This window comes from Pocillopora damicornis, chromosome 1 (assembly GCF_964200805.1).
Source record: "Pocillopora damicornis chromosome 1, jaPocDami1.2, whole genome shotgun sequence".
In the NCBI taxonomy this organism is placed as follows: Eukaryota; Metazoa; Cnidaria; class Anthozoa; order Scleractinia; family Pocilloporidae; genus Pocillopora; species Pocillopora damicornis.
In genome coordinates this window covers 172,349-186,627 of record NC_142670.1, presented here as the reverse complement: position 1 = coordinate 186,627, position 14,279 = coordinate 172,349, and the positions used below count along the sequence as shown (strand labels likewise).

General features: G+C 35.9%; 2 protein-coding genes across 2 annotated transcripts; one reads left to right on the top strand and one right to left on the bottom strand.

The window, feature by feature from the left end:
* Nucleotides 1-987: 987 nt before the first annotated feature.
* Nucleotides 988-3,276, top strand: LOC113669363 (uncharacterized). Its single transcript, XM_027185377.2, has 2 exons — nucleotides 988-1,405; nucleotides 1,829-3,276. Exons 1-2 carry the CDS (start codon nucleotides 1,138-1,140, stop codon nucleotides 2,329-2,331), a joined length of 771 nt encoding a protein of 256 aa, XP_027041178.2. The 5' UTR covers nucleotides 988-1,137; the 3' UTR covers nucleotides 2,332-3,276.
* Nucleotides 3,277-7,537: 4,261 nt separating this feature from the next.
* On the bottom strand, nucleotides 7,538-14,061 carry LOC113669361 (translocating chain-associated membrane protein 1). The gene is made up of 11 exons (XM_027185374.2): nucleotides 13,844-14,061; nucleotides 13,672-13,735; nucleotides 12,383-12,498; nucleotides 12,170-12,286; nucleotides 11,612-11,670; nucleotides 11,292-11,376; nucleotides 10,834-10,904; nucleotides 10,542-10,652; nucleotides 9,948-10,019; nucleotides 9,711-9,782; nucleotides 7,538-9,115 (listed from the first exon to the last, which is right to left on the bottom strand). Exons 1-11 carry the CDS (start codon nucleotides 13,964-13,966, stop codon nucleotides 8,854-8,856), a joined length of 1,152 nt encoding a protein of 383 aa, XP_027041175.2. The 5' UTR covers nucleotides 13,967-14,061; the 3' UTR covers nucleotides 7,538-8,853.
* Nucleotides 14,062-14,279: the final 218 nt, after the last annotated feature.

The following is a 14,279-nucleotide window of genomic DNA, read 5'->3' as shown; positions in this document are numbered from 1 at the left end:
ATATCTTGGAAGTTTTGGTCTCGCTTTTCATTCAGCGTTTCAAGCAGCAAGAGACAACTTTGCTTATTGGTTAACTGATGAAATTTGATCCTCAAACTTGGCACACGTGCGAAAAAAATAAAACTAAGAACAATAGATTTAGCAACTTTTATCTTTGATTTCTGAGTAAAATATGGCATGTGCCTATTCATTTTTTACTTTGAACTGAAAAATTTTTAAACTGTGCCAGTTTAACTACAGCTTGTTTTTGTGAAAAGACGTAAAATAAATATTCACCGGGTTCCCGGTTCTTCTAAATTCCGATTCATGCGAAGGCACGTGTCCACTCAGGAGTTAATAGGTTCAGTCTGATGATATCGTATTAGTTATTCGATAATGCTCAGATCTTGATTCAGAATTAAAAGAAATTTTAAGAGGTTTATAGAAAGTAATGTGGGAAGGTCATGGCTTGAATATATATCAGAGATGATGCCAGAATAATGAGCTGACCTCATAAAATACGACTCGGGTCGTACACGATGCATGTAGTTTAGAAATTGGTTCATGTAATATTTTGGAAAGTTTGCGGAGAGGATAATGGTTGAACCAGAAACTATGCTACAAATTCTTAGATCTTAATATATAAAACACATGCCGGATGTTGCAACTTTAGCTGCTGATTAAAATGCAGTTGAAGTAGATTGTGAAAAAATTAATTATAACAAGTCAGTTCAAAATGAGTGCAAGAAGAAGATTATTCTGAATACGTAGAATATGGAACAACTTCATCAGAGCTTTCAATGCTTCTGCAGAGGAAATAAGACATTATTGTGCGAATAAATGAAAAGTTACAGAACGAGTAAGTACATTCATTAATTCATTCATTCATTCATTCAAAACAACCGACACTTATTTTGTTTTGAATGAACATCTATCTGTCCTGTCTCAAGCCGCGCACGTGATACCTTCGATACCTTCGCCAATCATGAGCGAGATTTTGACTTGACTGACATTTGCTTGTCAGTGACTGAGTATAACGGCCACCTTATGAACAGATTCCGCTCAACTATCCTATCAATTGTTGAAGCGGTTAAGGCATCATCTACGAAGAAAGAAATTTCAGTTTGAGACCGCTTTTCAACGGACTGAAACAACAAAATGGACCAGGCTTCTAAAGAAGAACTGAAACACACCAGAAAGAAAGCCGAGCGTTCCTGCACGATCTGCAGCAATCATGGAATCCGATCAATGCTAAAAGGTCACAAACGTCATTGTCCGTTCTTGAACTGTCACTGCGTGCTGTGTGAAAAGGGACGCAAAAAAAGAGGTGTTATGAAAAAGCAAGTTCGACTTCGGCGAAAACAGATGAAAGCCATAGAAAACCATAGAACTCCTTGCCTTTCAACTGCTGTCGAACCAATTCAAGGTACGAGACTAAGCCTATGTTGTTTGTCGTTTTACTAAGTGACATTTTTTTCTTTGGTGAAAAACCAAACGTTATCTTGTGTATCTTTATGTCTGGCTGAAGTAGTCGTAGAGTCTCGTTTTCTTAGCTTGGTATTCTTTCAGAGAAACCGTTCATTGATGGAAACGGATGTTATTCAGACGTGCATGGAAAATATTTACGTACTTTGTAGTAGAATTTTTGCAACTTTTTAGTTGTTTTTCTAAGTTGTTTTTCTAGCTTGTTTATTTGAATCCCGGAAAAATGAGAAACTGGTCTTGTTACTTTTTGTTCTTAATGGTTTTATATGATGTAGGAAGTTTCTTTTTGTGCTCTTAAATGTTTTCTTCAGTGTTTTTTATGGATTTCTTGCAAATGAATGAAAGTTTTTGATTAAATTTGCAGTGAGTTTCTCTCCCACGCTCGTGAAAACAGAATCGCCTTTCCATGAAGACCAGAAGACCGTTGACGAAAATGACAAGACGGCAAAAAAAGAAAACGGCGGATTGATTCAGAACGTGTCCAGAATTTTAAATTCCCAATTCGAGGTCACCAGACAACAGTACCCATTCAACAACAGTGTTTATCTACCTACACCTTACCAGCTCCCATGGAGTGTAGCAGATGTTTACTTGGGTGGTTTCTATCAAAACAGTTGGCTTAGAACTGAACCTGGGACAGCCTCCTGCTACGTGATGGAACCTCTACCCTGCCCTAATTTTACTGTTTCGGACAACAGTGCCTTTGTGAAGTACAATGTTTCCCCAAGAATAGAGAGCAACTCTTTCAAATTTAGTCTCAATTCATCCGCTGAAGCCGCCGCTGTTTTGGCGTCATTTGCAGGAAATCAGAAGCATGGAAAACCGAAATGTGAAAGAAAATACACTTTTGACCCATGCTTGTCCTAACTGAGTACTTTCGCTGCTTTTGGTTCGTGTTAGCTTTATATCTAATTGGACAAATTTAACCACGGTGTTTTTCAGTTCTAATCGGCGTTTACGGATTTCAATCCCGTTAGATATTGTTTCTAAAGAAAGTTACGTCTTGATATTGAATGTTTGTTGACGAAAAGTTTAATTTTTTAGCTATTCTAAAATATGGTTTTCATGAAATGTGAAATTTGCAGTAGTAGGACTTCAGTTATTACTTCCCCTTAGTTCATTAAGTATTGTTAACGGCTTTATACCTTTCAATGGATAATCTAATCTTAATTTGAATATTTTTCTAGTCAATTTATTTTACGCTAATGTTCTTACACCTTATGAACTCAGTTACTTTGGATATAAATTTGTAAAACGCGTAGAACTTCTTCTTTACGTTGTTTTTAACATGAATGATGATAAAAAAAAAAAACTGTTCCAGTTAGTTCCTTCGCGTATTTAAAAGACTATTTTGACACCCGTTGTTGGAAAATTCATGACAGCTGGGTAACTTAGTGTGGCAGAAGAAGCGTTTTTTGTGGGCTCCTAAAGCCATTTCAAGGTTCCTTTCTCGCCTTCAAGAGATGAGGCGATACAGCGTCAGTAGGGCGTCTGTTACAAGTTTTAGAACGTCTACTGCAATGTGATTTAAGTTGAAGCATTCGAATTAATCTTGAGATTGATGATTTCAATCATTGTTGAAATAATTTTCACGTTTAGGTAGCTGATAGCAAGAAGGAAACGTAAAATATCTGTCAAAACATTTCCTTCGTTTTTGAAGTTATATTTTAAGTATGTGTGTAAACTCTTACCGGGCGGACTGTCGCCTGGAAAAGTGACAAGTGGTCATATATTCTCACGGTCACACAGAAATGGTTTTGTACCTCATTACAGATTTATCTTTTGGGCCTCAAGAAATCACTTCCGTCAAAAGGATTGGTTTACTTTTTCTGTCTTGTTTTGCACAAAGAGAACATAGAATTTTCTCTTTCCTGTTTGTGCCAAGCGCTATGAACGACGCGAGCTTTGCAGCAATTTTCGGAATCACTTTTCCAAAAAAGTAATTATGAAAAAAATTATGCGTTCATCAATTTAAAACCCAACCCCGGGGTATAGCGGGGAATTTCAAAGACCATCTTGACATACGAGGATTTTCCTTTAGCCCTTTAAGTTTAATCCACACTGCTCTCTGCGATATCGAAAATGCGTGCGTGCTGTGAAACCGTTGGTCTGGATCCCGGATGCCCTGATATTTTGTCAATAAATAGCCCATGCACGGGGGCAACGCGCGTTAAATCTCCGACGGCATTTTCAGGGGGTCGAGAGATCGAAGTATTATACAGCATTACCTTAAAAAGCACCATTGAAGTACAGATATTAATTCAGTCGTTCAGTTTCTGCCTTTGCATTTTGTTCCCTTCAAGCTTTATGCTGAATTTAATTTAGCTAACAGTTCCGCACCATTGCCACGGCAAATCAAACAAAGATTAATTATATAGATCTTTCGCGTCATGCCTTTGTAACTGCGCAGTAATTTACTTGAGCTGTTATCTCGTGGAAAAGAAGGCAGCTCTTGGATACGTCCAGCCGATGGGTATCCTGCTTTATACATTATGTCGTAGTTTTTATTCATTAGTAACATGACTTTTTGTCGTCCAATGCGGTCGTAAGATTTTTTTCTATTACTCCTATGGTTAATTACTCAACGAATTCACTCAATTCTTTAACCATATATTATTCATTTGATTAAATTGCTCTACTATAAACGGATTAAAGATCCAAAAACTGTCATCACTCAGAATGACCCGGATTACCGTGCAGTCAGCAATATTTTTTGAATATCAAAAACTAAATGAGCTCCAACATCGTTTAGAATTCTTAAAGTATCACAGTACCAGAAGTGGAAAAAAATTCAGAGGAATACTCTGATTTTTGTGTGAGAAATGAACAGGTGTTGTCGCCGAGTGAAGTAAAAATTATGATGAAATATAATAAGAATAAAAGTTCACAATTACTTTTTTATTGCGCAAATCCTCAAAGTTTTAAGAGCTTTTCCAATAAATGCTAAAAAAAACTGATCTTAGAAAGGAAACATAGCAGCCGTCTGCGAAAAGTCACAACTAAGAAAGATGACAAAAGTGGCGTTTCATTGAGAACGTTGTTTTTTCATTTTGCAAACTGAATGTTTACATTTCAGTTCGATCTGCAACTTTAAACTTTAAACATAATGATGTTTAGAGAATATTCATAAAGCCGAGTAGGGCGAGAGCGGCAAGCAGTAATCACTGTTTGTCCAAAATCAGAGCAAATGTTTTGATTCCTGGTCCAAATAACAGCCTGGTTGAAATTTAAGACCCGCGCAAACGATACGAAGATGAAAACATTTTATTAAACAAATATCTGTACGGAGGAATCTGTACGAACGTTTCTAATCAGGTTCGGTTCATGAGAGAAGTAAGTGACTTAACAGAAACTGATGATGAGAATTAAATATGGAGATGTGCATAGACTGAATTATCATTAGAGTTCAAAACATACACAATCACGATAATGACATCTATAACTGGAATTTTAATATCTCAATTTTTTTTTTCCTTTTTTCATAAAAGAAACTAAAGCACAGATTGAGCTTAGAAATATTTCAGTTGTAGCTCGTGCGAGAAATACAGAGAATCTAAGATGGGATACACACAATATGCAATCGAACTAATTACAGCCAAATTGTTCAACCAGGAATCCAGGAATACAATTCTTGCGTCAAATCCGACGAAACATCTGTTTGATTCTGTGCCTGAAAATAGGCTGTCGCAGAAAGGTAAAGGGCTAAGAAACGTATATAAAGGAAGGAAGAGTGAACTATAAGTTATGAAAATTTGATAACTTGAACAGTGTGTAAAGAAGAGAACTAAAACTAGGAGAACAGGAAAGTGAGAGGGAAGATCTTAACAAAGGTTTGGGAAGCTACGGAGTAACAACTTAATGGTTGTGTAAGTAATCTGAGAGAACCTTGTGCGGGGAAGAGAGGTCTATAACTTAAGGGTTAGGGTTAGGGTTCTATAACTTGTTGATCCTAACTTTTCTAATGATGTAAATTTGTCAGAATATGGAAGAGTCAAACTGGCTGTAACAACCTCATGATTCAATCTTCATTCTGAACCTTTTTTAAATCAATTTGCAAGGACAGTTATGAGAAAATCTTAGCACTTTCAGGTCTCTGAATTATAGTTTGTTTCGACTGAAAGGAAGAAAGAGGTGTTTTTGGGTTCATACGTCTCTATTTTTATGAATTTTAGAAAGGATGTCCAGTGGAAAAAAAATTGCTGGAAATCGGAAATTGTGCGTAGTACAGCTTTCCAAAAAAAGTAAATCGTTGTAGTGAATAAACCATCCGCTTAAGCCTTTTATTACTGATACTCGAGACCTAAAAAAAATCGTTTATTTTTCTAGTTGTCTTTACTTTCTCGTTTATATTTTTCTGTATGGTTTTCATCCAATGTAAATTACTGGTTCGATTCATCTTTCAAACGACTGGCACCAGATGAGCAAAAACTAAAAGCTCAAAATTCTAGAAATTCAAAGGAGCGTGTTTTAGATTACTCGCTTTCAGCTCGTGGCCCATAAAGTTCTCTCTTGTTTCCCAGCATTGCAAGCAGGAACGTCGTTTAGTATATTGCATTAAAATCTTGCAAGTTCAAATCTATCATTTTTATTTTAAGTTTTTTTGACACTTTCTACTTTTGATCTACACTATCAGCTAGTGATAAAACATGCTCTGTGGTGTGCTTGACCTGAGCTGATAAGAGTAGGGGCTTATAGGAAGGTGGATGATATTTCTAGTCCCGAACACACCTAACGGGTAAATGTTCTTTCCTTACCTCTTGCATGAGCTACCCAAAGTTTTTTTTTTTAAGTAAAAAAAGAGAAGCTCCTGTTTTTGAAAGATCTTAGGTTTGTTGATTTATTTGGACACTGTGCCATTTTAGTGATAACAAAATTTGTTCAGCTCTCAGTTATTCATCCATGTAGTTTTAAATTGGTCAATCAAAGATATATGGGGTGTATGTTAAGATGACCAGGCCCTCACTTGATTTCCAAACAGATTATGTGACAAAGAGTATTGGTAGTGTTCTTATGTTTTCAAACTGTGTCATAAACTTTATTTTATACATGCTGCAAATGAAAGACTTCCGCACTTTTGTAAGGAAGTTTATTTACTGTCATGACAATAACGCTCGTGGCCAAAACTCAGCTAGCGAAAGCTTTGAACTCAATCGCCGTCACAGCCAATAAAAGGCTCACAGTCTTAGGGTCTCTAACAAATCAGCATTTAAAGTATATGGCACTAACCTTTAACAGAAATATACACCCCGCTTTCTCTTAGATAGGATTTTTGAGGAATAAATCCAGATGAAGAGTAATCAAAAGCAGCGCCTTACCACTAAAATGTAATACACCACTAAAATGTAATGACACCTGAGAAATTCACCCATGAATTGGACAGGACTAGACTGTTCGTGATACGTCTGGTCACCGCGTCACAAAATCAAATGCAAGATTTAAGCTTAAAGCGACTTGGTCTCTAGCGTTTGAGTCGTTTGCATGCGTTAAAGTCGTTTTCTTGAGGCCTCCTATGATTTGTATTTATTTTTATTCTGTTGGCCTTTTTGTTACTTTGATTTTAGTTTAACGAAACTTAATCGAAAATCGCTTTACTCATGTGCCCTTGCTGGAGTGGAATTTCTCGAATTTTAAAGAAAGACATAAATAAATAAATAGAAAATAATCAAGATTGAGAATCATAGCTACCTCAAGATATATAATTCACCGATTTCATATCTGATAGATATGCATAAGAACTGTCCACAACAGGTTGAAGAATACTTGGTTTTAAAGAAGATAGGAATATAGTTTAACAACAATAAACTTGAAACAATCGATGATTTAAACTGTGCCGGTTTATCTTTTTCGATTCAGCGAACACACAATAATTCCTAGTCATTTGTAAAACAGTTCATTGTGTACATTGCTTCAATCAGTCTCGAGAGACTGAGAGAGAGAAAGAGGCAATGGTCAACAATGGAAAAAGGATGGTGAATAGTAAACTGATTCTAAATCTTTTCGATGAACAAATCACAACATGTTTCTTTCTGGATGGTTATCACGGAATAAACCAAATACGAGTTAAAACCATAAATTACATTGAGCAAACTTACATTTTAATTGTTGAAATACTAGTTATGAATTATAATTTTGTTTTTTACCATATACGTAACTTTCCACTTTTCTCCCAAATTAATTTAATCTTGTGTCCTCTTTTATTCCTTCATAAACCTCATTTCATTTTTTACGGTTTAATTTCAACCTGGTCTGAAAAGCAGAAATTAAAAGGATTCTAAAGCAACAGGTGCAACCTTCCAGGATTGTTTATTTCCATTGTTAAGAGAAACTAAACGGCCACAGTACATCGCTGAACGACTCTACTTTAAACAGAAAATGGACGGTTGAAAAATGACTCTTTCCTCTAAGGGAAGAGGAAAAGGGAAAATGAACAACTCAGCTTTGCAACAACGAGCGGCAAAAGTCTTGGCATGCTCTACAAAATTTTTTTGAAATTTTGTATTACTCTCATTGACCTTTGCCTCTCATCCATTCCAATGTCACCTGATGTTAACAAAATGCTCACTACTTTTCTACACTGTTTGGGGGATGAGGGGACTTTTAAGACATTTATTAGAGATGAATTCAAAGATTCAGGCCTATTTATTATATGTTGAGTGGAAGGTTGGCAACCAACGAGTAACAGGAAGGAGGTCAACTACTTTAGCCACTCAATGAAGCTCTTGGTAATGTTAAAAATAACACAGTGAAAACACAATTAAAGAAAACCTCCAAACAGAGGACAGGTTCTTGATCAATTATCAAAAACAACCTTTCAATAAAATTTTGTTGGTATATAAGTGAGTAACATCCAAATTTTGGAATTTGTGCATTACCATGTAACACCATGGGATGTGCTATTACTATCTGCATGATCCTCTGGGGCTCTAGCAAACTGAAGGAATATCGTTTTGTGATAATAGTAGCAACTTTTGGAGGTCATATGATACAAAATGGCGTCTAGAGGGAAATACATTCAAACATCAATATTGCTTGTATTTGTTTCCAGTTTTTGTACATTTCAGTGCTTGCTTCCCATTAGTTCTAAAAAAAACTTTCATATTACTTCACATTTCAAGACATTTTTGTCAGTTTCACAGCAACTTGTCCCAGCAGTGGAGGTTTCCTTTATTATTCCATCTGTTTTCCTCATCTCAAGGCCAACCTCAGCCTGCAAATACAGCCACCTTCCTACATACAGTTACAGGGAATAATTATCCAAGCAAATCCAAGAAACGTGACTGCATTCCTAAGACAGAGTTAGCATAAACATAGCATTTAACATAAACTATCAAACTGCCTCCCTCATCTCCACTTATTAAATGACAGGGAGGTAGGCACGACTGTAATAACTTAAGATTTTTTAGCTTTGCCAGCAGCCTGTGGTGACCCATTTGTTTTTTCATATTCGTCAGCTTCCATTTCATCACTTTCCTCAACAAAAGTTTCCTCTTTCTTCTTCTTGTCACTGTCCTTCTTGCTCTTCTTCTTGGCATCCTTCTTCTTGGAGGGTGTGGCAGCACTGACACGTTCACGCCACAGCTTGATCTGATAGCAGATGAAGTTCCATGCCAGCCAGGCTTGCATCAGTATAACTGCAGCCATAGCAGTGAGTCTGAAATACAATTGGATTATGATTTATGACTTAGAAAAATTTCCAGTTTATTATTTTTTTTAACTGAGTGATTGGTCCCAAAAACTTACAGCACCCTCTCAGCCAATCAGAGCAAAACTAAACCAATCATGACTTTGCCACTCACATTTTCCTGAATTTCAGATGGTTGCCTTGTTGTTTTTCTAGTTGACATCTTATCGTCATCAGCATCTCTCATCTTTCCTTTGTTTACATTGTAAACAATGTTATCTTTTTTTGTTACTGTACAAGGGTATGTTTTGTTCCCTTTGGTGTAGTGACCTTGCATTCAGCTACAACTGTTAAAAGAGTAATGTCTTGTCCTTTTGGGATAAGTTATTAGAAGCCCTCATTATTATAGTTTTGACATGAATATTCCTGTGCCCACATGAAAGTTTGAGGCCTTGAGCAAGGCAAGCTTGTGAGAAGGCTGATATTAGTGCCAGACCCCTTTGCAGACCTCTTGCTGGCTTGTTTATGCCCCAGTGCTATTGATGAGAGTCTACTTACATTTTAGACAAGTGACCACAAAATAGGTAACTGAGGTATCTGCGATGTAACATGACAGTTTTCTCACCTTATTGGAGGACTGTTAAAGTTTCCAACATCCACATTTAGACCAGCATTGTCCAGACGGGGAAGTCCATACCTGTTTTATAAAAAGGAAACAATGTATAAGATTGTTTAGCTTACCAAAGGGACTTAAAGTGAATGCCACATACCACTGACAACCATTGATATAAAAATATCTATTTTATGAAATTGTTTAAATTCCAATAAAATTGATGAAAATAACAACATGGTTATTACATACCAGAAAGTCATAACAGTAAGGGCAATAATGGCAAAGCGGGTAATTGCAAATAGGACAGTCCACACCCAGAACCTAAAATGAAAAAATTACTGAATATTATTGTGGCCAGTAAACACAGACATGAATCTTGTTTCAAATTCGGGATACAATAGAGTTTTCCTATAATAAAAGAAAAGACATTGACAAATGTAATCTAGTTTGACTTATTTGATTTCTATGAAAAGTTACTTCAATTGTGAAATAACACCACACCAGCTGATGTTATTTTAATGGTTGTTGTGCCATATTGTGTAACTATCCAAATTAATGCATTTGAGACTGGGGCAGAGTCCCTTTGTTGTTTTTCTAGGGCCTCTGCACCTGGGAGGGAAAGGAATCTAATAGGGGAGGGGGTAGCCTGGGAGGGAAGGAGGTAACCCTCAATGGACAATTTACTATGGGAGGGGGGCAAGAGGGCAGGTAGCAGTACTCCTGTAGGATAGATGTGTGTCAGTCTCAGCTGCACAGGACAACTTACCTAACATCTTAAAATGATAAGAAGATCATTCTACTAAAAGCAAGAAATAATTTAGGACAGAATTGTGTTTAACTTACAAGCTTTGAGCCACATCTGCCTTTCCACTGATGTTTAACATTCTTATTCCATGATAGAGAGTCTCTACTGCATAATGAACAACCAAGCAGCACAGGGTGACATGGGTGAAGCTGTCGACAATATGAACAAATTATTATTGCATTTTGTTGCAACTTTCTGGCCCACAAATATTCTCAACAAGTATAGTCATGGAACACTAAATCAAATACAAATCAATTTACAAGGCAATTCTCAAACCTCTCAGTATTATATAAAACATATACCATTAATAATTAATAAACAAAGTCTTACTTCAGCATGTAGGCAGCCCAGATAAATAGCAGATATTCAATGTACAACTGAACTTTGGGGAAAATTTCTTCCTGCAAAGAAAAACAAGAAATGAGCTCCAAGCTCAAAACTGATCTTCCCTCTTGTTCTATTTACAAACATGATGCTATTGACATTCCTGATCTTAGCAGTATGCTGGACACAAGTCATATTAACTTTGTAATAGACCTGGCCCAGAGTCTCTGTGGCTCAGTGGTAGAGCATTAGAGCATGGAATCCAAAGCTCCGAGGTTAAATTCCTTATGGGTACTTAGAATTTTTTCTTTGTCCCACGCTTGTGGCAAGACAAAAAGCATCTTTCTCTATTTCTTTACTGAGCTCAAAACTTACCATCTCTCTTACTCCATGTTCCCTACTCTATGTGAGAAGTGTGTAGGTTCTTTATTGTAATAATACTGTATTAAGCCATTGATTCTTACCCTTTTTGCTCTTGTGAAGTAGAGCTCTGGAAAGCAGTGCACCCAAAAAGAAATTTGAAGGATGAAGTAGAACTTGAGAGTGAATCTAGTGGGAAAATGATCATTTAAAACAACTGTGTCAATAAATGAATAAGCTTTGAGCTGCCTAACAAAGACTGGGTTGGAAAACTTCATGGGCACAGCTGTTTAATCTATTCTTATGTGATATAAGTAACCAATTTTTAAAATTCATCTCAAGATAATTTCTAACTTTCAGGCAAAAAAGTGCAAGATACACAGGTAAATTATTTAGGAGGACAAGAAAAATTCTGTGAACTTACGACATTTCATTGTGTGGATAGCCGTCCCAAAGCTTTGAAATATTTGGAATAAATCCTTCCTAAAATAGAAAAGTAAAGTAAAAAAGATTGAACCATAAATTCAGTTAATTCCTTGCTTGGAAGTGATTAAAAGAATATGGCCTTCACACTTGGAAAAAATGTCCACTAAATTTGTCTCATGAATTTTTTATTGTTGTTTTGGGTGTTTGGGAAATGGTGGTTATAAATGAGACACAAATTTAAAGAAAGAGGCTTCCCACTAGAATTAACCAGATTAAAGTAATTTTTCACATGAATAAAATTTTAATGGGGAATAAACAGCCAATAAATAGGCTTGCGCAAAAAGCCTCTGTGAATGGTGATCAAAAAAAACACTCGTCTTCTAACCAGTAATGGCCAAAGAAAGGACTTCACCTGCCTTGTACGTCTTAAACATAATAGTCAATATCTCATTTATTCAAAAGTTTACTCTTTTCTAGCAAAATAGAAATACAACATGTTGGAAACTTCCCTAAATCTGCCATAGATCTTTCCCGCCACACTATAAAAACATTTTACCTTCACCACAATATCTGCTCCCCAAGCAGCAAAGAAGAAGTAGAAAGGAAGTAATGTTCCAGAATCATTGAATTTTGTATTCTTTGTCTTTGATAGACGCAGTTTTCGAGAGACTTTCTGCAACCAGAAAAGTAGAGAAACAAAGGTTAGTCATTAATAACTTTACTTCTTCACAAGAACAAAATATTATAATTAAGGTAAAGATTTGCTCACATCCCAGACATATTCCTGGATGATTGCATGCACCACAATCCATGCCATTGAATAAAAGAAAATGGTGCAGAAATCCTTTGGTCCATTTGTGTATTTGGTTGGCAAGTCTTCTGTTCCTAAAGGATGGAATAATTTACAAGTCAAATACACAAATATCAAGATCTCCATGCACTTCATCATAATGAATCATGCAAATGTTTGGAAATACCTTACATTTTGAAAGTGTTTTACTTTTTTTTGCATTTCTTAAAATCTTTTAATCTTGTAATTATATCAGAGAATCATAAATAAAAGTAAAAACTGTTAATGTAATTATTTGGTATTGAGATCAAAGCAAAGCAGATGTAAAATATTTTATATTGTTGTTATAAAAACATAGAACTATGTTTCTTCTCCCTAAACACTATGGGCTTGTTTCCTATAAAATAAGGGTGGGGAGGGGAGGGAGCAGGTAAGTCACTAATGAAACTGTGGTGCTGAGTTGATAGGAGAGTATTACAAGATAATTTGGTTCTTTCAACTGAGTTGATATCATAAATGGCTACTGTAAAGACATGTTTACTTTGACAAAGAAGTAACATTTGAAATGTCAGTTTAAGAAACTCTCGACAGTGGCCAATTTCCATTAACAACTTGGTTGATAAAATCTAGTTATCTCCTTTCCTATAGGCCTGGTTTGCAAAATATACATAATTATTTTAAAGACGAACTTTTGGTCAACCATAAAGTATATAATAGCATAAAAAAAATTTAGAAGATATATTAACAGTCAGTAAGATTGTATTTAAATTGTCAACACAGTACAGGTGTATTGAGGACCATACAGATTTTGAGATGTGTAAAAACTGGAGATAAAAATTTGAAGGAATTATTCAACCTAAACAGAAGTTTTATTTTTGAAGAAGATTTTTATGGAAAACGACACTAAAAAGATTTGAATGTACAATTTTCTGTAGAAAAAAAGAGCATTTAAAACGAAGTTGTATCATTCCATTGTCTCCTTAAAGTGACCAATCAAATATGCACACGACAGCTTAGGATTGAACCTACAAGGTAAGGGTAATAATTGATGAAGCTTTTGTAAGAAAGGAAGATCCTAATTTAGCAGTCGAATAGCAGTTAAAGGATAGTGATGTACACTTGATTGATGCCCCAGGACAAGGAAAATACCACTAAGTATTAGCTACATGCAGTTCACGTGCTGTTAACTGTCGCTTGTCTCCCAAACGGATGCAGTTAATTGAATTTTTTAAACGAAAAACACATGGAAATTTTTTATTTCTACGTACCGTTCAGAGTTCTCGACACATTATGTTGAGGCGCGATAAAAACTGACGCCACTTTGGATGTTGCCTGGTAAGACGGAACCAGAAGAAAAAAATTCAAATTTAGCTGATTGAGAAAGAACAATTCAATTATCTTGCGCGAGATGGTTGGCGAGAAAACTTACGATTATTTTACCTGGAACATCAGCCCGATCATGAAAACCATACATATACAGGAGACTATATCTCCATGATTTGTTATCACAAATTCATGGCTAAGAATCGGGGCATTTTTGCCCGATTTTCGCCGGCTTGGCATATTCTTCGTGTCTAAAGAAAAACAGCCGAGAAGAAAAGAAAGAATAGAGAGTGGTTTCCAAGCTCTGATCGCATTTCCTCTCGTACCCAGTGCATCATCCGGACAAGTCACATTGGAAGTGGGGAGGAGAAGGGAAGTGACTGGGTACCACCCACTGAAAGGAGTAAATGTAGATAGATTCTAGATAGCTCTGTCTCAAGAAATTGGATGTTGTAAGAATTTTAGAAATTTTGAGGATTTCTCGCAAATGATTTTAGCAAGACTATCAGATTACTTTAAAGAAAATTTTTTTTAGTTTGTTCTGTTCTTCTCC

Bases quoted from the DNA above. Each gene is read 5' to 3' on its own strand.
- LOC113669361 (XM_027185374.2), bottom strand. From the start codon at position 13,966: ATGCCAAGCCGGCGAAAATCGGGCAAAAATGCCCCGATTCTTAGCCAT. The intron at 11,671-12,169 runs GTAAAATGTTTT...TTTCTATTTTAG, and splicing joins GAGCAGATATTGTGGTGAAG to GAAGGATTTATTCCAAATAT. The intron at 9,783-9,947 runs GTATGTAATAAC...TTTATAAAACAG, and splicing joins CTTACTGTTATGACTTTCTG to GTATGGACTTCCCCGTCTGG.
- LOC113669363 (XM_027185377.2), top strand. From the start codon at position 1,138: ATGGACCAGGCTTCTAAAGAAGAACTGAAACACACCAGAAAGAAAGCC. The intron at 1,406-1,828 runs GTACGAGACTAA...TTAAATTTGCAG, and splicing joins TGCTGTCGAACCAATTCAAG to TGAGTTTCTCTCCCACGCTC.